General features: G+C 49.0%; 1 protein-coding gene across 31 annotated transcripts in view; it reads right to left on the bottom strand.

The window, feature by feature from the left end:
* Nucleotides 1–6,385: 6,385 nt before the first annotated feature.
* Nucleotides 6,386–22,320, bottom strand: part of MSI2 (musashi RNA binding protein 2) — a 215,424-nt gene continuing 199,489 nt past the window's right edge. For 8 of the 31 annotated variants that reach the window (XM_062615690.1, XM_062615695.1, XM_062615693.1 and 5 more), the window contains 3 exons: nucleotides 13,382–13,590; nucleotides 11,579–11,656; nucleotides 6,386–9,334 (listed from right to left, as the gene is read on the bottom strand). In XM_062615690.1, the coding sequence (XP_062471674.1) occupies nucleotides 11,615–11,656; nucleotides 13,382–13,590 (251 nt within the window). In that variant the 3' untranslated portion in view covers nucleotides 6,386–9,334; nucleotides 11,579–11,614. Of the gene's footprint in view, nucleotides 9,335–11,578; nucleotides 11,657–13,381; nucleotides 13,591–22,320 lie in introns of those variants that run through there. The other 23 variants (XM_062615696.1, XM_062615698.1, XM_062615703.1 and 20 more) reach the window with 7 other exon arrangements.

The raw sequence follows: 22,320 nt of genomic DNA, 5'->3' as shown, positions 1-22,320 counted from the left end.
TTGGACACGGGGGCCTGGAGCAAGCTGCTCCGGTGGTTGCAGCTCCTTTGTCTGCTCCTCCCGTGTTAAATGACGCCTGGGTTTGGTCCTGTGTGGTTCTTGCTGCTTTTCACAGTGCTGGTGATGGCTGCTGCAGTGAGGGGAGCAGAAGATGGGTGCGGGCAGAGTGCTGCAGCACCCATGGACCTGCTGGGGAGCTCTAACGAATGCATCCCCCTGTTCGGGTGGGAATTGTGCTGCTTGAATGCAGAGGGAGGTTTTGTGACCCTGCGCTAGAGCCTGGGTATGGCGGGGGGGATCCAAAGGCACCTTCTGCCTTCTCACAAGGGGAAGTGTCCCCTGTGCCGTGTCCTGCGCCCTTAAACCGCTGCAGCTGCCCTTGAGCCTGATGGATGGAGCTGCTGCGGCTCCGGTGGAGCAGAGCGGGCACGGAGCACCCATCCGCATCACTCGCTGCTTCCCTCATTATCCCTGCTCCCGTTTTCCCCACCGGCACAGCCGGACCCTGCGGATGCGGGTGCCTGGGGGGGGGCGTCACTGCACGGGGAGGGTCCCCAGGGTCCATCAATGGGGACACTGTGGGTCCGAGCCACCCTTTGGAAAGCAGCGCAGCGGGAATGCTCTCCTGCCCCTGTGCTTCCTGCTCTCCGTGTGCAGGAGGCAGCCCTTCCGCCTTCAAACAGCGTCTATTCTATGTAGAGCAAGCACAGAATGATGTGTTAAATACAGCCCGGGCTGAAGCGCTGAATCAAATCAATTCCCCTTTTTGATTCCCCGAGCTTTTGAATCCCCGAGCCCTGCCGCAGGATTGTTCGCACAAGAATAGGGCAGAAGGAGCAATCCTTTCGTGTCACTATTGACTCAATTATTTTGCCTCTTGATTTTGTATGGAGCGGGGCCGCGCTGCCGCGCTGATTGCTAATGGCACCGCATTGTTCTGTGCCGGCTCGGGGCGGGACGCCCGCATCTCCCGCTCGCTACGGCCTGCGGTTGGGACCTCGTTTGAGCCTGATGGATGCAAACGGCACAAGGGGGGGGTGTGCAGAGGGAGGCTTCGCACCCGGAGCTGCCTTTGCTGCTGCAGCGAAAGGTAACGGGGCTGGGATGCGCTGGTGCCCTTCCTGTGCTGCTGGCCACGCTCCTGGGATGCTCCCGCCTGGATCGATAGGGCCAGCGTGGGGAGGCTGCGTTTACACAGTGTCACAGCCATCGATATTGACGGCTCGGGTGTGTGTCCTTCGGGCTGCCAGCACCGGGTTATTGATGCCCCGGTGGCTGCCTGAGCCCCATGGAAAGGGCTGGGGTGTGTGTGTGTGTGTCACTGGTAGCTTGAGCCCGGTGTCCAGGCAGGGATGCTGAGCACAGCCCTGGGTGCTGCATCCCGGGGGGTTTGCTAAGGAAAGGAATCTTGTTCTGCCCCATTTGCCAAACCACACAGAACAGCCCCTTCAATGACAGGGTAAGAAAGAGCAGCAATTACATCTATTTTCCCACTGAGAGGCAGGCACCAGAGCCCTTCCCACCTTTGCTTGTCCTCCTGTATCCCTGGCTAATGCCACCCTCATTTTGTGGCAGCCTGGAGCTGGGGACGAGGCTGTTATTCCTGTTGAAGTCCACAATTGGATTGTCATTGCATTCCATGGGACAGGGGTGGGATGGGAGGAGGGATCCTGGGCACAGGGCTCACCAGCACCACAGGTGCATCCCATGCAGCGCTGAGGATGCGGTGCAACCCCCAGATTCATTTAAACTCCATCCAACAGCATCACTGTAACTCCTGCGGAGGGTCAGGCTGTAGGATTAGTGTTGGAGACGCTGCAAGTGGTGATTTTGTGTTCACTGTCATCCCTCCATGGCTGGCTCGAGATGGGGTCTCTCGGTTAATGCACGTTTCAGTCTCCACTGCCTCTTTAACCTGGTGTTAATCAGCAGGGAAGTTCCTGAGCATGGCCAGCCCCATCATGGCTTAGGTATCAGTGTCTGTGAGGTCAGGCTGGGTGCTGGGGACCCATCTCACTGGGATGGAGTGGTTCTGGGGACCGGGCTCTTCCACCCACACCATAAAGATGTTTGAATTGTCTTTGTTCACCCTGCAGATGAGAAATGATGGAGCTAGGGATGCAAGCCTGGCCCATGGGAGCCAGTGCTAATGACAGCCACGGCCATGGAGGTAAATAGCTTCGACTGGCTTGGGAATGAAGGTATTGGTGCCCTTAGCAAACAGCAGGTGAATGACAAGTAGCTCTCCATACACAGAGCAGCCATCAGCTCATGCCCAGCTGAGACCCACAGCCAGGCACGCTTGGAACGTGGAGCCTGATGGACTTGCTCATGTCATCTTGTAGCACGAACGCAGAATGGGGTAAAGGGTGGGGTTTGGGGTGTGAGGTGTCTTTAGACTCAGAGTTTCAGTGCTCTTGGGTGGTATCCGGGCTCGGGCCCACTGCAGGGATCAATGCCCTGCGGAACAAATGAGCTCTAAAAACCTCTTATTATTCGTTATTAATAACGAGGCGGCCCTTGTAAATAGCCATGAAAGGGAGTGCTTAAGCTCGTAATTAATAAGTGCTGGCTTGGTTTCTGCTAATGAACTACAGCTCAAGATGCCTGATGGGGGATACAGAGCTCTGCTGCAACGGTGGAGGATGCTGGTGCAGGTCAATGAAGCCGGGTCCCAGGACAGGCTGCGCTGTGGGGCTTTATCCGTCACACAGCCGCGCCCCATGGTGCGGGTTTGGAGGGCTCCGGGGCACAGGATGGGGATGCAGGGGCTCAAAAGCCCCCCGTGGGTACCGCAGTGCCGTGGTACCACGGCCGGGGCTCAGCTTCTGTGGGTTCTATGGCAAAACCCCAAAGAGCCCCGGCTGCCTCCTGAAAGCCGTCGTTACGGCTGGGTCATAAATGTTTATGACGGGAGGGAAAAGCAGTAAATCCCGTTTACAGCCCTTGTTTGCTTTAGCGGGGCACTGGTTTGACAGGGCAGGGAACTTCCTGCTTGGTTTACAGCCGGTTTTGGCTGCTGCTTGGTGCAGGGGCTGGAGGCGAGCTCAAAACGGGGATTTTATTCCGGAGCCGGCACAGCAATTTCCCTGCTACCGCTCCAGTGCCACCAGCGCGGGCCCTGCGCAGCGCACACACCCCAGCCCACAACGCGCTCATAATTCACTAATGTTTGCTGAATGACAGGGTTAAGTGGCTGCTATTCCCGGCCTCCCACCACACTAATGTACTCCAGACCCGCGCTCCCTGCCTTCTGGCTCGCAGTCAAACGGCTTCCTGCGGCCCTCGCGGTGCCGGGCTCCTTCCACCCGCGATGAACGCCGCTTCCGAAACGGGTTCCATTTGGTTTTGCTAATCTCATTTTTCCCCTCGGTGCTCCGCTCATCAGCAACCCCATCACAGGCTCTGTGCGCTGCCTGCTGGCCACGGAGGAAGGAGCCCGTCCCGCGTCCTGCTGCGCGCTGACCTTCACCGGCAAGAGCCCGATGGAGCCCCTGGTGCTGCTACATCTCCCCCCCAGACCCTATGGAAGGGATGGACTTGGAGGTGATGCCCATGGAGGTGTGAGTGGGGCTGGACTGTTCCCTCTACCCCAGGCCAAACCCACATCCCTGCCTGTGGGAACCTTGTCATCCTGGATGGAAAAGGTGAGTACTGAAGATAGGAGGAAGGGGGTTTGGTGCTACACGCCAAACACCAACGTAAACCATCCTCTGGTGGGACAGCCGAGCTGAGAAGAGGGATGCACAGTGCTCTTAATGGGAAAAATAAGCAATGAGCATTTGCACGGGGCCAAGGAATTTATCCAGCTGGATTGGGAGCACGTTGCCACCCGCTGCCCTTCCTGGAAGCGGGATGAGCGCTGCCGCAGCAAGGATGAGCTCACATCCCAGCTCTGCTGCCTTTTGTCACAGAGGCCTGGAGTTCAGCCCTGGATGGGAGGTTGGGGCTGTTTTCCCTCCTCTCCTGTGTGAGGTTTATTCTCTCCTTTCTCAGCAGGGCCCTCAGCTGAGTGTCCCGGGTCTGTGTCCCCTCTGAGGCACGGTCTGAAGGCAAGGACAGAGCAGGCAGGGCTTTTATCTTTCCCCTTCAAGTACCTGTGTAGGGCACATTAAGATTGATAAACAGATACACCAAGATGCCTTGATAGAAACACGTCTAAGCCATAGAATGAAGCTCTCTCAGGGCTTGGAGAGCCCCCCAGACATGGGTTAGGAAGGGGATTTTGAGTGAAACCCATTAAAAACAGTGACATTTTCACTCATGTCCACATCCCCCTTAATCTGGACTTGCTTCAGGGAAGGACACGCTCCCTGGGGCAGGGATGTGATGCCAACACAGTGCCTCCCAGTGCACACTACGAGGGATTAGACTTGGAGCACTGGGAAAGGGGCTGAGGGCAGGGATGTGCTGGTCCAGCCCTGCCCTATGTGAGCAGGCAGGATGATGGGGCTGTGCACCGGCATCCCCCCAGGAACTTCACCCCCAAAATGAAAGGGACTCCAGGGATCTGTTCAAAACAGTTTATTGTACTTTTTGTCAGACAAACACATTGATTTCTGGACCACAGTAGAGGATGGAAACCTTTCACAAACTTATTTATTTGAAAATACAAATATAAAATTATACTTTCCACATCTGTGATGTGAGAGACCCCCATCCACATAGTATTTTACAACAGGGCTTTAGAAAGCCATACACAGAGACCTGAAAGATGCTTGATATATATAGATACATATATATATGTATATATATAAAAAAAAAGTCACTACCAAAGTTCTCATCAGTTCATACTAAAGTATAAAAGGAAGGGCTAGGCCTGCCACTGTGCCATAGTTTATTTAGGTACATTTATGACCACCTGAAATGCTTTAGACTTGCATCCTAGTACTGATGGAGTTCAGACCTCGTACAACAGGGGATGATGGGGGGGTTGCTACCTACGACGGTCGACGCGACACACGAGCCCGCGCGCGGTGTTACGGGTAGGGACGGAGCCGGGACTGCCCCTTGCTCCGACACGGAGCTCTCGAGACAACACGGTCGGACTGTTTGGGAGCCGAGATCACGAGGATTTGCTTTCTCAAACTACTCTTTTTGTGTGAGCATTTTGCCGTTTTTGGTAATTTAAATTACAGTATTAAAGTATTGCTTAGCTTACAGAATCGCCTCGCACGCGGCAATGGGCTTGACTCGGATTCTGTACGTATGAAACTCTACAGTGTCTGTGCGCAGACTGGGATCTGCCGGTGTGTCTTCGATGCATCCTGTCTCTTCACCTTACACTAACTTCACTTCTCTGTTTTGAACTAATTCACTTAAAAAAGAGAAAAAAACAACCCCAAACCACTAAAACAAAGTGAAAATTCCACCCAAGAGACATTTCCATAGCATAAAAGACAGCTATGAGTTAGTGTTTGTTTTTGTAAACAGTTTCATATGCAATATCATACATAACCATGGCTGGCCTTCAGTAAAAATGCAGTAAACTATATTGCTTTATTATTGATTATGTTGCATTGAGTGAATGGCAGAAATGAAACAGGAAGGTAACTGTGGCTGGAGTCGCTAGCCCTCATTCACACTACAGATGAAAACTGCATCCTAGGCTTCCGAGTGGGGAAGAAAAGAAACGTGAACACCTTTCAGGTCGGTATTACCAACAACGATGGTTGAACTAGCCTAGCAAAGATGTGTAACATTCACTGCTGTACAATGGAAAAAGAAATCAACTTACAGCAAAGAGAGCCATGCTACCTTAAAGTCCAAGCTACAAATTCAACTTAGAATGAACAATGATGGAGGAGAGAAAAACTAAAACAGGACAGATCAGGCTTCATTTTAATCAAGCCCGTGGCAAAGGACTGCTTTAGTTTGAAGGGGAGGGTACCCGAGCTCTTGGGCTTGCTCTTCAATGTCCCTTGCGTTTGGGATACAGCCCATCCGACGGCACGGGAGCACTGGGCAGGGGATGACCCCCCTGCAGTGCTCTGGGTGCCCATTTCATCCAGCTTAAGATGGAACTCCTGCTCTTTTTGGTCACTCTGAGGGTAGCAGGACACCGAGAAGGGCAACGTCCCTCAGGCAGAGCCTTCACTCGCTGCTCTTGACTAAAACAAAGGTGAAACTGCACCTTTGTGCCAAAAAAATTGATCCAAACTCCCTAAACAAAGAAAGAATAAACCAAAACCCCCTTCGAAATGGATCTCTAGATGAGCTGGGGGGAACTAACGTGAACCTTAAGTCTAGGTAGCCACATCAAAACATATCGGATTCCACGACATTTGTGCTATGGGCCACTGGGACTTCTCAAAAGGTATATAAACATCTAAAACATATTCACACAGATTAGCAATTTCTTCAGAGCATTCTTAAAAAAATATGGTTTTATTTTTTGTTTTTCTCTTAGTAAAATCGTTTTTAATATACCGTGCCTCCCTCTGTTAAAAAATAAACTAAAAAAATCCAGTTTTGCATATCTAGCATTAGCATTTAAGGTAGTATGGCACATCCCCTCTCAACGTCAAGGGGGGGATCTACAAATGCCTTAAAGAGTTTGCCAGCATTTTTTAACATTGTGAGACCTTTGGTTAGTTGAAACCGCATCAGATCAGCAAAAGAAAGAAGAAACCAAGGAAATCAAAGAAAGCAAAGAAAAAAAGGAAGAAAAAAAGAAAGGAAAACCTTCCCAAAATTATTAGTTTTTTTTTCCTTAAATAAGAGAAAGTTCTATCCTTACTGGTCCTAAATCTGAATAACTACATCTAAATTTATAACCTTAATTACGATACACCTACCAATATGTACTAGAAGAAGAAGAGAGAAAGGGGGGGGGAAATTCACTACACTAGCATCAGGACAGCACTCTTACAAGATAGCATTTTATACACTATTAACATACAACAATGATCAACAAAGAAGAGTCTATGAGGTGACAGGGAATGGAGAGGAAAACCAACTGGTAGTACAGTACATCATCAACATTGACAAAATAGCAATAAAAAATTCCCTGACGGTACATTGAATTCCAGGGAATTTGGTTTGTAGGTTGGTGGGTTTTTTTTTTGTATTTTCTTTTTTTTTTTTAGCATTTTTATTTTTTAAAGAATTGTTTCATTTCTTTTATTACTTGATCAAGTCTCAAGAGTTAAAAAGCGTCCAGCATTTTGCTTAAACCTGGTTGTTCGGAAATAAGAAAAAAAACCTAAAAGATCACATAAAAAGCATGACTCTTTTTTTTTTCTTTTTTTTTTTTTTTTCTGTTGTTTAAAAACAAGAAAAACCAAGGATTTCTCCTCTCGGTTCGCAGTATGGTGCCTTGTTTTTGTTACAGATGCCTTGCTCTACCTTGTCTAGTGAACGTCTACGTTAAGTCTACTCATTAGTAAAGATTACAAAAATAGGAGTGCAGCAGCTCTTGTTAACAAATGTCGCATTCAGTGTCTTGTACTGCCTGTACCTAAAGTACCAAGTTTATAAACGTAACAAGTTAAAAAAATAGCAAGAAAACCCTTGTCCAGAGTACATTAAAAAAAGAAGAACTCTATCCGCGCTACAGTATGTCCGTAATGCCACCTCGACCAGGCTGTACTTCTAGGTTTGCTGTTTGCAGGCCCTAGCGACCCATATTACAAAACTTAAATTAAAAAACATCCTTCATTAAGTTTCCTCCCCCGACAGAGGACCATTATATATAACAGCCAAATATTAAACATGTGCAAATAGGAAACTGTCAGTTTTTCCCCTACCAGTCACAGTGCAATGATGTTTTATAGTTATTTATTTTTCTTTTTTTTTTTTTTTTTAAATTCTGTTTATAACTACAATAAATTAAAAAAAAAAAAAGGAAACAACAACAAGAAAAAAAATCTTCCGTTGCTTCTAGGGTGAAACTTGTAGCACTGAGGTATTCCCAAAAAAAAAACAACCCAAAAAAACCACAACCGAAAGTTGCTTTCGTAATTTGTTACTACAGAAAGTAATGGATGAAACAGGTAACCATGCAAGCTTGGAAGCTGCTCTGCCTGCAGCAGTGAGGGAGGAGGAGGAGGAAGGACCTCACCTCCACCCAGGCTACCCAGAGCAGCTGAAATGACTGGACAGCAAGTTGATCGAGTTGAAAACAACTTAAAAAACCCCCAGGATGAAAGGTGTGCTTTGAACCGTAAATGCATTAAATAGGACCAAAAAAGAGTAAATTGTAGCTTCTTTTTTTTTTTCTTTTTCCAGTCTTGGGGAAAAAAAAAAAAAAAAGCAGGTTTTGAAATGAAAATAACCAATACCACTAGACTGTTCCTTTGTAAGCTGTGCACGTCTGATAGTGAAGATGCTGGTATGACGCTAGGAGAGCTGGAAGGTCTACCATGCCTACGGAGCAAGCCGAGCAGTGTGTGCATCACCTACCTCCCGCGGGCCAGCGCCGGCGGCCGGGCAAACCTCTAACACCTTGTCTCTTTTCTTCCATTTGTTTCATAGAGAAACTGCCTTAGGCTGACTCCATCACAAAAATAGGTTTGTATTTCTCTTTCGTAATAGTTTCTATGTAGTTAATGGAATTGTATTTACAGTATTTTTCTTTTTTTTTTTCATTTTTTTTTTTTCAGAATTCACGATTTCAAAAAACCTTATATCACCTCTTTCAACAAAAAAAAGCACTTATAGAAAAAAAGGACGCACAAAAAGTTTGTAGTCCTTGCCTTATTGCCCAAAATAGAGAGAATTATAGGTTAAAGAAGACACCACAAATGAAAAGAAGGGCTAGAGAACCTGCTGCTCACCCGTGCCCCCCCGTGCCCTGCAAGGCCACCCCGTAACCGTGCCCGCCGCCGGCTGCGGAGCCGGTACCAGCGGCTGAGACTCCTGTCACCATCTCAGCATCCTTTAAGCAACAACAACTACATAAAACAGAAGGGAGAAGGAGGGGAGGTGGGAAAGAAAGAACGAAAGAAACCTCTTAATATAAACAGTTACACTATGGTTAGGCTCTTGCTAGATACACAAAGAATTAGAACTACGTGGCTACGAGACTATGTCAAAAGGCTATGAAAAAAACGTGGTTTGGAGAGGTTTAAAAAGGGGGGGGGGAACCCATCAAGAAAATAAAACGACCAAGAAATGGATTTTATATACATACTTTTAAAAGCTGTTGTTTTTATAGTACAGCAGATTCATGAGATGATGAGAGAGATTTGTTTTTAGACGACCTAAGTCCGTCGAGTGCCACCTCCAGTTTGCGTTACCGGTGATGATGATGTGCTCAAAGTCTGATGAGATCACCCCAACGTGGGCCCCGTCAGAAACTTCGCCCCGTCTTGCCCGGACATCCAGAGAGACTCTGCAGGCAGGAGAAGGGAGACACAGGACATGGAGTTAATCGAGGTCAAGTAGGATTTTTAACCCCCCCGACTGCTTCTAGATGCTCTGCAAAGCTGCAGCATGCTCTGATCCACACTAAGGGTGAATTAGAGCGACAGGGCTGAAATGCAGCAGCATTCCCAGCTCTGGGAATGTGTTTAGTGTATTGACTAGTCTTACTTTCCAGTCCCTGAGGAGAGCAGCCTGGACTCCAGGCAGGATGGGGTTAGCTGCGTGCTAGTCTGCTTTAGGAACAATGAAATGCAGCCTGATATATCTGAAGGACAAAGCCTGTTCCTTGGGCATCTGTTACAGGCAGGAATTCACACAGCTTGGCTAAAATGAGGTTTTTCTAAAGGCACAGCCAAAGTACTTGGAAAGTAACAACTTTTACATGGGCACACTGCAGTGCCGATGATTCCTCTTGCAACAGAAGCTTCAGGTTCTAAAGCTCTGTTCCTATAGTGCTTAATGTTGGGATGGAAATACTGAGGGACCGGTTCTGCAGCAGCCCTTGCAGGGCTGGCTATGGCCAGGACCAGTCACTCATTTTTGGTACCCTGGTCACTCACTTTTGGGGATGACCTCCAAAACCACCCCCAGGTGTCTGCCCAGGGTGAGGTGCCACCAGCACCCACAGGTCTATGGGAATAGCCACATCTTGCCCCAGGGGACCCACAGCTCAGCCAAATCCATCCTCTACAGCCGCATCCTGTCCCGGGGCAGCCAAGGGACCAGACGCCTCGGGATGCTCCGCCACAATAAAGATTTCAAACTCAGTGGTCCTTGAAGAATTAATAATAAGGCTCATTTCCTCCTCGCAAAAATTTATTTTAATTAGTAATGAGCACCATTAAAAGCACTTTCTGGCTTTAAGTCATTAATGGTTTGGATCTTAATACTGGCCAGTAAATGATGGTTACAGTTTGATGTGTTGTGGTAAGTGTAAAATGATTACAATACATTAGTACGATGAACACTGCCTTTATTGCAGCGTTGTTAGCGTGCGTTAGGCTGTTGTGCTGAGGTCTCCCACTGGTGGGGTGTACCACTGTGGTATAACAACACCTGACAGCCCGGGAAATGTGAAGGGTTCTAACAAATTGATCCCTGAACACACACTGATATGTGCAAATAATAACAGGGATCAAAGCAAAAGCGTTCGAGCCACTTTCTTCTTTCCCATAAAAAATACTACCTGGTGGAGCAAATCAATTGATGGCACAATTTCAGGTAATCTGGGGCGTGTGAGAGTGGGTGAAGAGAAAATAGAAACCCCCTTTATCCACCAGAATTTAGACATAAATCTATTCCTATGCAATTTAAAGCCTCCAACGTTTTCCACAGCTCCCTGCCCCTTGACTAACTGTAATTCTAATTCCATGCACTGATTTTGAATGCAAAACATGGGACACCGATCAGGACGTGCTGGGTAAAAGGCAGAGCAATGAAAGCTCTCACATCCATCACGTTTATCTGTATGGACTAAGAGCTCTAGAGGGAAACCTGTGCCGTTTCACGGGTGTAACTTCCGCCTTTACCGAGGGACTTTCCTCATCTCTTACTCCCGGGGTAAGAATATTTATTTGCAAGGATGAACATGCCAAAGGCCAGGAAAATAAAATAATAATAATGAAACATTTAATTAACTCGAGCTTAGTTCAAAGGGGAGGAAACTGGCGGCGCTCCAAGGGGGCATTACACAGGTAATGGCTTTAATTTCATTTGCTTAGGTTTCATTTTTGGTTTCATCTTGATAATCGCTCCATGGTTACTAGTTCCAATGTTATCTTTTAGCGCTAATGTTGGGTACGGCACTTAATTAAGAATGATGGGTGCTCTGTAATAAAGCACGAGGGCTGGTCTGTTTTTAGAGCAGTGTATTGGTAGCAGATCTGCAACCCCAATCAGGATGCTGTCAGCTGGCACTTGGGTGTTTTCCCACTGGATTTGGGGATCAATCTGTGTTGTGTGGAGCTTTTGACTCTCCGAATTACTGCACTAAGTGCCACAGCTATGAAAACGTGACTTCTGGGGGGTTTAGCTCCCAATCTGCCTTCCAGTTTCCAACCCGTGAGATCGATCTGAGTAACACAAATCACAGAAAGGAATGATTAAAGGCCAAGGAAAGACAAAATGGAGATAGAAAAAACTGTTCACTTAAAGTAAATAATAGGGGAGATGGTAGTTTAGCACAAAGTACAAATGGTATATACTGTAATACCTCCAAGTGAGATGGCAACCAACCATGTGTAACGTTTCAATGGTATCCATTTGTAAAAGCCGTTGCAATCAAAGGGCCCTAAAATTGCACAATTGTTAAGTTCATCAGTGCTCGGTACATGGGAACAGCTGATTATTAATTTTGCCAAGAAATTATCACAGGAATTGAAAGGACTGTGTTGCCAGCATGAATAGGTATCTCCAGGAGCTGTTCTGGTCACCAGGGACTCGGTGTGCTGCACCCTAGGGTTACCTTTCCAAGACCATCATCTTCTCATTCCCCCAAAAACAAGCTTTGGGTTTTCCCTTCTTTCTTTTCAAACCAGAGTTAGTAAATGGCGAGTGTTAAAGGAAGATATACGTAAAAAAAGCTACAGGATTCTTTGCAGTTATTGGGGGAATTAAGAGGCTGCCAATCTGCAAGTCAAATACAGAACAGTTCTTTGGAGAAGTGTTAGTGCAGACAAATCTGGGCTCCCAGGCTTTCACCTCGTATCCTATTACTTGAAAGATCAGGATGTTGCTGAGGTCAAAGTGCCCAAGTTTTCAAGAACAAACAGGTCTTTCTCTTTAGGTGAAAAATGGAAATAAGAGGTGTTGTAAGTGGTGAGAGACGGCGGTTTAAATTGATGCAGCTCTTAGCAGAGCAGTCATATTCCCTGTTTGGTATTAGAATTGATCCGAAGGGGTTGTCAAGTCCCTGGTGTGACCATGGGAGGGGCAGGACGGGGATGGGAACTGAGCACCAACGGAGGGTTTTGTCTTTTTGGGCACTGGTTGCTTATACAATAAGAAAGTAAACCTCAGGAACTTTGTCTGCACTACACTCCTGCACCCCCCACTCATGCAATGGGGTCAGGGAGTGAAATCCTCTGCTCAGGCTGAGCGATTTTGGGGGAGCCCCCTGTACTTTACCACAAGAGGAAAAACACCCTCATTGTTTTACTACAGGAAGGGAAACAACTTCAGCTGCAGTTGTTCTGTCTGGGAGACTGACAGCCACCAAAGAGGGCCAACCTCATTCATGCTAACACACACAGGTAAAACAGCGCGATCCGAAAACCAGCATGCAGCTCCGTTAAGCAGATCTCATTGCCCTCATTAGTGCGGTTGCAGACCCACGCGCCAGGCAGGAGGCACTTTTCCATCGACTTGACAACAGAACGGAAGCGACTCGCTTGTAACCTGCAGGATTTAAGGATGCTGCACCCGGCTGATGTGACACAGGAGGTCAGCAAAGGCCAGCATCCATCCCGGTGCACGGGGATGCTGCAGTTATACGGATGAGGAACAGGCAGTGGTGGGATAGCCATCCCCTCACTGGGGTGACTGTTGGCCACCCCTGCCAGCCAAATTAACGAGCTCCTTTTTCCAGCCAAATGAATGAACCCCTTTTCCCAGCCAAATGAATGAGCCCCTTTTTGCTTGTTTAAGTGGGAGCAGGGACCAGTGCGCTGTCTACAAATGAGCACATCAGCTGGGACGGGCGGTTGGGCTGATATAAAGCCCCTAGAGGTAAGCAGGAACTTTAAAGCCCAGAACTATTAACTACTTCCTTTTGAAACATGTTGAATCCGAAGGCACCAGACCGGCGCTTCCAGCCCGGATGGTACCTGGAATAGCGCAGCCAGTTGGCATCTCCAGTTGGGCACAGCTCTAGCAGGTTACAGCAGCAAGGCGCTACCACGCTCGCCGTCAGGTCACGATTAACTAACAACCCAACACACCCCTTACCCCCATCATTACACAAAGACCCCCCCACCCTTGACCACGAACCAGCGTCGCCGGCGCGCATGGTACTTACGGCGATGCCGTGGCCGAAGCCGGAGCCCGGCTGCGGGCTGGCGGCGCTTATGTAGTTACCCACGCCGGAGTCCTGGCTGGCCGTGCCGTAGAGATCCGCGACGGGCCCTGGGCTGTTGGCCCCGGGGAAGCCTCCGGGTCGGGCTGGGTTGGAGCCTGCCGGGGAAGCGGGTGCGCCAAAATTCGGTTGAGCACTGTAGCTATTCAAGACTGGTGTGCAGAGAATAAAGCTGGGTATGAGGCCAGACGCCGGGCATGCACCGTTATTACAAAGCCAAACACCAGAATAAACAGCCTAGGCCCAACTTCTAACACTTAACCAAGGCCATGCGATAGGAGAGCAAGTACTGGATAAGAGTCAGCCCGTACTACTACGAAGCTTAGAGCTCCAAAAATATATATATATATGGATATATATGAAAAAAAAAGAACAATCATTCAACACACTACTGCAACCAGAGACTGGAGGTGCTCATTTTCACCAAATTATCACAAAATATAATAGGTATTTTTCAACATCTGACTTGATGCTCATGCAGTAGTAACAAGTTCTCTAGGTCTGGGCACGCCGAGACAGCATTCACATCCCATGCAAACTACAAAGGAACTAGTTTGAGACTACACATTGTGGTAATATTGATATTAAAATGTTGACAGCAAATAACTTCAATCACGTCTAGGAAAATCGTTTTTGGATCCATTCGATACTTTGGAAAAAAAACCCGCCCTTTTCAATCAGAAAGCTGTTGAAATAGCTCAATAGTTCATTTCTGTTTGTTTTAAATGGTACGGAATGGAACGGTTTGGATTGATTTTTGTTGGTTTTAAATGTGAAGCAAGGAGAGTGTTGCTTTATTTAATCTTTTTCCTTTCGATTTGGAGAGCGAAGACCTACCTTCGTCTCCAAAACCATGCTTGGGACATCAACCAAAATCAAACAAAGAAATAAAGATCAAAAGCAAAAAAGAACTGCAGAAGGGGGATGAGAACTCACCTCCTAACGTGGAAGTAAAAGAAAATCTGATTTTTTTTCCTCCCTTTTTTCTTTTTAGTTTTGAGACAGAAAAACAATGTAAATAAGGATGACACTAAAGAAGAAGGTTCGGTATTAAAGCATGTTAGATGATCAGGCTTCTGGCATTTCTCACAGCTGCTTTTGGATGTAGGGTTTATGAGGAAGGAGTTTCAATGCAAACGAAAAGTTAGCGGACTGGGAGGAGCTGGATGGAAATGGCTTGCGGGAAGCTGGAGCTACACCTGAGTGGTACTTGCACGATCCTCTGGAAGCACATGGAGACTTCCCTGCCCGTGTCCACTGCATCCCACCACATCCCTGCTGCATGCAGGTACCGGCAGCACCGAGACACACACTGCAAACAGCTAACACTGGCCTTCCTGCTTACTCAGCCTGAGCACGCTGGTGTACACACGCCCGCGGTGGGACAAGTCCAGCGGGCCACCACCTCTCCTGCCCTGACCCTTTCCCTCTGCACCACTCACCCAAGAGGTCCCCATTTCTCAACCGAATGAATTAACTGGTCAAAAAGAGCCAAGCTGGCAGCTCTGCAGTGACAGGAAACTAAATCTCACAAAATGACTGATTTAACGCAGCGCTGAACTGGCAGCAGGAGAAAGTAAGTAGGACATCTAAGCTAGCAAGTTAAAAGAAATAAGGCATGGGAGAATAAACAGATTTTGGAATTCACTGGCAAACAAAGCGCCTTTTTTGATTATTAAAGATTAAATGTCAAGATAACATTTGGCCTGCTCACTCATGAAGAAAAATATCCAGCTGAGATGTTCAAAAGCCCTTTATTGCTATAAGCTAGCACTTCTTCCCCTCTTTCTTCCTCCTGGTTCAATAAAATGGATGTGAGTTTTACTGCCAAGGCACACAGAAAACCCAGCTGGCCGGTGCCAGCAGAGGGACGGGGTAAGGTAAGGGGGGATCCTGTCAGTAAGGTACTCCTGTGAAGCCCCACAGCAGCACCAGGAGAGCCCATGGCACCATCACCACCTTGGGACTAGGAGCAGGGACCAGCCTTGGCTCACATGGTGCCCAAAGCCACCCGCTGCCATGTCCACACCATGTGCTGATGAGTGTGGTGATGCTGTGGCTAACGGGACAGACACACAGACACCGTGGCATCCAGAGGGGCAGTTCTGTGTCATTAACCTGCAACTATAGACTGTGCATAGGTGACAAGGGGACACGCTTTGTCATGTCCTTAAACCTCACAAAGAGAACAGCAAACAGAGGCTGATAAGCCAGGGAGAGATGCTCAGTCCCCACCAAATATCCCACCCCGGCCACTGCCATTCACATCTCTAAGAAGAGTGGAAATCCCAGCTTTCATCCACACAGAAAGCTGGCAACTGGTTATTCAAAAGCCCTTCTGACTGGGTATGGAATGTAAGGAAAAGGTAATTTCCTACCTGCTGCACACCCGCTGAGGACCCCACACTGCTCACAGGAGTGCCTGCAGAGAGCCGGGCGTGCCAAAAGCACACCCGCTGCTCCATCACCCGGGAACCGCTGCGGAGCCTTGGGATGCCCCGGCACTGCTCCGTGCTCCCTGCAGAACAACGCCTGGAACGCTGCACAGGAAGGGCTGGAAGCTTTTACAGAGCTGACACCTTGCTCCGGCCCCAATAAAGGAAAGAGAAAAGCTCTTGTAATTGCTAGGAGGGTGAGCACCCCTCAGAAACGATTCACTCAGCCATGGCGAGCTGCTAAAGAGTTGTCTTCTTCCAGTAGCTGCACACAAGCTCACCTGGAGCCAGAGGCACTTTAACCATCGCTCTGAAACAACAGCAAAGGGACCCTGAACAACCCTCCCAACATGCAAACCGTGACGTGCTCTGGTAAGAAATACCTGGGAACAAATCTGGTTTACACACACCTGCAACAATCTGGGACTAAAACGAAGGAGAAAAAACCAAAACCTGAATCCTGCAGACACTGTTTCAGTCCTCAAAGAAAACGTGAGACTCCCTGGGGACATGTATATGTGTGACAAAGCTCCCAATGGCAGCTCAGCTGTTGGAGGAGGCAGAAGCTGTCCAAGAGCTGTGGCTGCTCCGAGATGCCGGAATCATTAAGATTAATGCCTTTCAGGCTGGAAGGAATCCGAGACTCTCCCCTGGCCACCGACATCCTGCGGTGAGAATGGGAAATAATTAAGGGCAGGAGTTTGGAAGCACACTGCTGAGAAACCATCAGGGGACTGCTGCCCCAGTAAAGGGGAGGGAATCACCGACCATGTCCTGATGTCAGTCAATAGAGACGAGGAGCAAAGCCCGACCTGTTGCCTGGTCTGATCTCCTGACTTCGGTTTGGGAGGATCCATCGGATTGATTCACCATTGCTTGGGGGCTGGCAGGGCCATCTCCTCCCCTTACAAGCATTGCCAGCACTCAGAAAGGCCTGGCAGTCAAAGTACCCAATTCCAACGTGCTCTGAATGGGTCAGGTCCAATTTAACAACCAATTGCCCAGGAAACCACCCTGCACTGGAAGCTTTCACAGCTCCCAGACTGCAGATAAGTGCCTCCAACTCAAGGGTTTCCTCTACACATAATGTGCAATCCCAAGTATCACCAGGAAGCCCTGGAATAGATCAAAGTCAGCAAAGATGTGCAGAAGATTAAATGTGTCTGTAAGTCACCGCTAACCAACTTTTATCTTCCTCAGCCCCAACGATCCCCCATCCTCTGGGTTACAGAAGCTCCTTCCTATGCCGGTGGAGATCAAGAGACAGCAGCCAAGAGATGTGGCAGTGATGGGAACAAGGAAATTTAATGGCACCCGCTTCACTTTGAATTTGCTGTGGTTTTTCCTACCTTAACTTCCTCTGAGGCTCTGAATTTTGATCAGAGTGAACGCTCGCCTGCAGGCCAGAGGGACAGGCTCTGGGGAGCCTCAGCCCTGCGCTGCCGTGGCTTGGGGAGCACCGAAAAGCAAGGAGGGAAAAGCAAGAAGGGGCACGAGACACTGAAGCAAACGTGGGTTCATGAAAGAGCCCCTGAACAGCCTTGTTTAAAATGCAAAGTGTTGGCTGGCACAGCGAGAGCTGGACCTTGTCTGAATGGGTGGCGGGGAGAGCCACAACAAACATCGGTGCTGCCTCCATATTCCAGAGGCGATGGGAAGAGACAGAGGAATGTCATCGCTGCCAAGGCTGGAAACGGATAAAAGGACATTGGTGCCTTGCCACATACAACTGCCAGCGTTCAGTATTTACAGCAGTCAGGTTTTGCTGGCAAAGGCCAGGGTTTGCTGTGCTTCCCTGCTGCAGCTTGTGCCCATCCCACCTCAGGGATGTGTTCGGTGCAACCATGCATGCTCACTGCCCCCTCTCCTCTGCCCAAGCTGCATCTCCTTGAAAGAGAATCTGCTGAAGGTCTTCCTGCTAAAATAAACATGAATTTGCTGAGGATTTCAACACGCATCCATAGCCTCAAGACAGTGCTTCAACAAGCAAAGCTGGTTTATTACTGACTCATCTTGGTGGCCTTTAGCAGAGCTGCCTTTATCCACGGTTAACGCGCGTGTACGATGCTTCTCAACGCACCGCTCAGACAAGTGATTTATGTCAAGGAGCCAAGGGCTGGAGCCCAAAACGCACCCCGCAGCCCAGGCTCGGGCAGGGGCAGGATGCTCGGTGCTGCAAACGCTCTGCTGGGAGCAGGGATGGTGCTCGCTTATCGAGTGCCTTCTCCTGCACACTGCCATGTTAACACAGACCCTGCACACATTCATCTGCGTTCAACAAGAAAGGTCACCACTGAAAGATAAACTCTCCTGCAATGAACTCGAGAGAAATTTCTAGAGTCATTACGGCATTAGCCCTGGTGAGCAGTGCGTTACACTAATGAGGCTCCGAACGCCTCGGGCAGCTGCGAAAGCACAAGTCGGATGCTGGAATCCCACCCAAATAAACTCAATGCAGGCATGGATGATGAAGGGAAAGAGGGAGGGAAAGGGAGAAGAAAGGTAAGGATTTTGACAAGGAGAACTTGCTTGGTGCTGGGCTGACGGTTGGTCCCTTAGGGCCTTGTTAGACGTGATGACAAAGCAAGGCTTTCAAGCACGTTGTATTCCGAAGGAAATAAAGCAGGTGAAATGTGTTCTGAGGTGTAAGACATGCCCTGCATGGGGATCACTGTCCCCTGCACACAGCCCACATGGAGCCTTTGGTGACAACCTTGATCCCTCTTCTATAGCACCAAACCACAAAGACTAAAACACCACTGGCTCCTTCTGTTAACTACTGTGGTTTTGCTTGACTTTAACACATAACAAATGAGACTATTTCAGAAGCCAAAACAAACCAGAAGGAAGGTGAAGAGCGGTGCAAAACGTGGTTACAGAGACTTGTGGCTGCCCTCCCAGCCGCAGGGCACAGGAGACAAACACCTCGAAACCAGCCCGTGATTTACTGGATCTCCTCTTTGAGAAGAGGCAGGAGATGTCAGGACAAGCTACAGTGCCTTTATCTCAGCCACAAACACATTTGGCACTTGAGCGAGCAGAACGGAGCTGGCTGGAGCTGCCCCAGCTTCTCCCCATTCCCAAGCACCCACGTCCCTACCTGCACCCTGCAGAGACACAGCCGCACTTCTGTCCTCTGATGCCCTCCTTGTCCCTGCCTCGTCCCGCCAGCCCCGGGGTGGCTGCTTGTACCAACAGGCTTCCTGACAACTTGTTGATGCAGCTCTCTAATTTCTGGATGACTCTCTCATCTACCATAAACAGCCACGCACGATTTGGCAGGCATTTCTACCATCAATGTTTATGATAATAACTAAATGTGCTTGAAAGCAGCAGGAAATTTTCAATATAACTATCATTAAGACAAAACGCTTTAAATCAAAGCCATTACCCACTACCAAGACTCAAAGCTCACAAGATTAGGCTGGTTTTCTATCTTTATGAAAAATTCATATAACATGCTGCAAATCTCATCTACCAGCTCGAAGCAGTAAATGATCTAACAACATGGGACGCTGCTGACAGGGATGGAAACAGGCAGGGCACGGGGGCAAGGGCAGGGAGGTGCCATTTGGCAGCAGCCTGGCAGGGTGAGCTGGTGGGGAGCAGGTACCCCAGCCCTGGTGGCAGCAGGGAGGGAGCAGATGGTATTTATCTGTGCGCTGCTGCCCGCCCCTCTGCCCATGATGGGTTCAGCAAAGCAGGGTCCTGAGCAGCCAAGCTAGGACAGGAGACTGCATCACAGTCTGGAGGCATTTAATTGGAGCCATTTGGATTTTAACAGGTGATTTTCGCAGAAGGAATACCCCATCCCCAAGCATTCAAGCTTGCTGCCTTGCCTTTGCAATGACCCACACACAAACAGCAGAGGACATTACAGTAAACCCACAGAGACTGGAGCAGGGAAGCTCACATCCTTCCTTGGGGATCCCGTGCAGCATAAGCACTAACACCACACTGCAGTGTGCGTGACCAACACACCAGCGACCACAGTGGGATGCTGACACTTTATAACAAGCCACAGGAAAACTTCACCACCACATGCAAACATCATTAGTGCTCAGAGCCTTATGAATGCCATTAGCTAGCACTGCACCCGGGTTACACATAGCCTGGCCAACACTAATTCTTTGTGCATTCATGGCTGAAGTTAATGGGAGCTTGGCCCTTGCTTTTCAGAGATGCTAACAAGCAAGATGTGATTTACCCAAGATTGGATGTACAAATTGATGCCAGTCTGCAATAGGACGGCAGTGCTCCTGGTCCTCCACTGCCTGTCGAGGCCACAGGAGCGCACAGGCACACCACTGAGAACTACATGCTCACATTTGGGCTCTTTTCCTATACCCATCCCTGCATACAGCTCCAGCAAGAGGCACAAACACGTTCGTTTGCAGTCAGGCTGAAGCATCACTTTCTTGTACCCGTGCTTTTACACCCAGTGTTGCTTTATGTCTGAGGCAGCACACGGCACAACCTCCAGTTCACATCAATGCTCCAACTCAGAAATGTCTCAGCGATAATGAGCTGCACACACACGGATATTCTGGGCAGGAACAACGTACAAACAGCTCCCAACTAACTGAACCAGAAAACCAAATAAACCCTGTGCTACAATTAGAGGTGCCATTTAGCACATCTCTCATGGGGACCTCCCTGCTCTGCTCTTCCCAAGCAGCCTTGAAAAGCAAACACCTCTCTCTAAGAAGCCTGTGGCAGACAGAGCTCCTCTGCAACTACGAAGATCTGGAGATGTCTTGCTTCTGACAGCCAGTTCAGTCCTGACTCTGGAAAATCAAACCACGAGCTTTGTGCCTCCTCTGTCACCCCGACACGGCTCTGCAATGGGGAGCAGGCAGGCAGCCCCGGGTTAGCAGCAGCAGTTGTCCCTCCCCTGCAGCTATACTGGCCCTGCAGGGAGAAAAATACAGCAAGTGTTGGGCTCATCAGTAAAATAAGTGGTGCTGAAGCCAAGAGACACCGAGAGCAGCTATCTGCCGTAACAAGGTACTATTTGTGCGTTATTTTCCATCTGCAGTCACACTTTAAAAGGTTGCTCTGCCTCTGCAGCCCCTTCGGAAACAGCTTCACACATCAAAACATCGCAGGGCTAACGACAGAAAGCAGTGGGTGGTGAACAGGTTCCCAGCTCAGCAATTACTGCTGGAAGTGAGCAGGGCTCGGGCAGGGAGCGCTGCACAGCCCCTGAGCAGGGATGCTCACAGCCATTCGCACCCCTCGGACCCGCAGCAGCCCGAGCTGTTGGGAACCGAGCTGGACACGTCACTGTGATAATGGAAGATGGGATCTTGTGGCAACTGTTCCTGACACGGCCCCCGTGCAGGCGGCAGGGACACAATATTAACTGCTAAACTACCTTAGGCGAGCAGAGAGCAAGAGCTGGGGGGTCCCACGAGCTTGGGCAAGCTGGAAATGCAACCACTGTCCCTCTTGTGCATGCTGCAGACACGTGAGCAGCACCGGCTTCTGCTAAATACAGCTTCAAAAGGAAAAAGGGGAGATTTAGGTTAGACATTAGGCACAAGCCCTTCCCTGTGAGGGTGCTGAGGCGCTGGCACAGGGTGCCCAGAGAAGCTGTGGCTGCCCCATCCCTGGCAGTGCTCAAGGCCAGGTTGGCATGGACTTGGAGCAAGCTGCTCTAGTGGAAGGTGTCCCTGCCCGTGGCAGGGGTTGGAGCTGGAGGAGCTTTAAGGTCCCTTCCAACCCCAACCAGTCTGGGATTCCATGGCTCTATGAAATACTGTGATTAACGCATCCAAAGCATCGGCAACACCTGGAAGCTGTCGATTTGCACCAATTTGCAGAGGAAAAGCCACAAAATTCATCACATTCATCTCTTCTAAGCCCTGCAGTTACGTAGCAGCACAAATAAATGCACTCCCAGCTTGGCTGCAATCTTCTGCAAGCAATCACTATTTATTGCCTAATCACCTTTTCCATGCTGCAAGTTAGCCGTGTCACCCTCGCGCCGGGCCACACAAAGCTGCGCTTGCAGGGGCTGCAATCAGGGAGCCAGCTCTTGTCACAGCCTTACAAAAGGATTTCCTCTCGAGCGGCTCATCTTTAATCATTATAAAAGCACAGAAGTTTAATCCATTTTTGATGTAAGCGCTAATAGCTTTGTGTCCTTGAAGTTCAAAGTGGTCTTCGTGCATGTCGCTAATTAGCCGAGCAAGCAGCCATTCAGCTCCCTCTCATGTTTCTAATTAGATCCTTAACAACAAACAAATGTCGACCTTACAAAGGCTGTACTACACTTCCCTCCATTAGTTAAACAGTTTGGGAGGGATGCAGCTCCCATTTGGCTGCAACCCCCCCGCCCCAGCACGGCACTCGAGGGGTTTGGGTAAGGGGCACTCAGTGCCTCTGCTGCCTGTTGGAGAGGCTCCACCTTACTTACGGCCACTTCTAGGGGTGCCCAGCACC

This window comes from Pezoporus occidentalis, unplaced genomic scaffold (genome assembly GCF_034315485.1).
Source record: "Pezoporus occidentalis ecotype Australia unplaced genomic scaffold, CSIRO_AGI_Poc_V1 ctg183, whole genome shotgun sequence".
NCBI lineage: Eukaryota > Metazoa > Chordata > Aves > Psittaciformes > Psittacidae > Pezoporus > Pezoporus occidentalis.
Note: the sequence above shows the minus strand (reverse complement) of the source record. Positions and strands in the feature narration are given on the sequence as shown.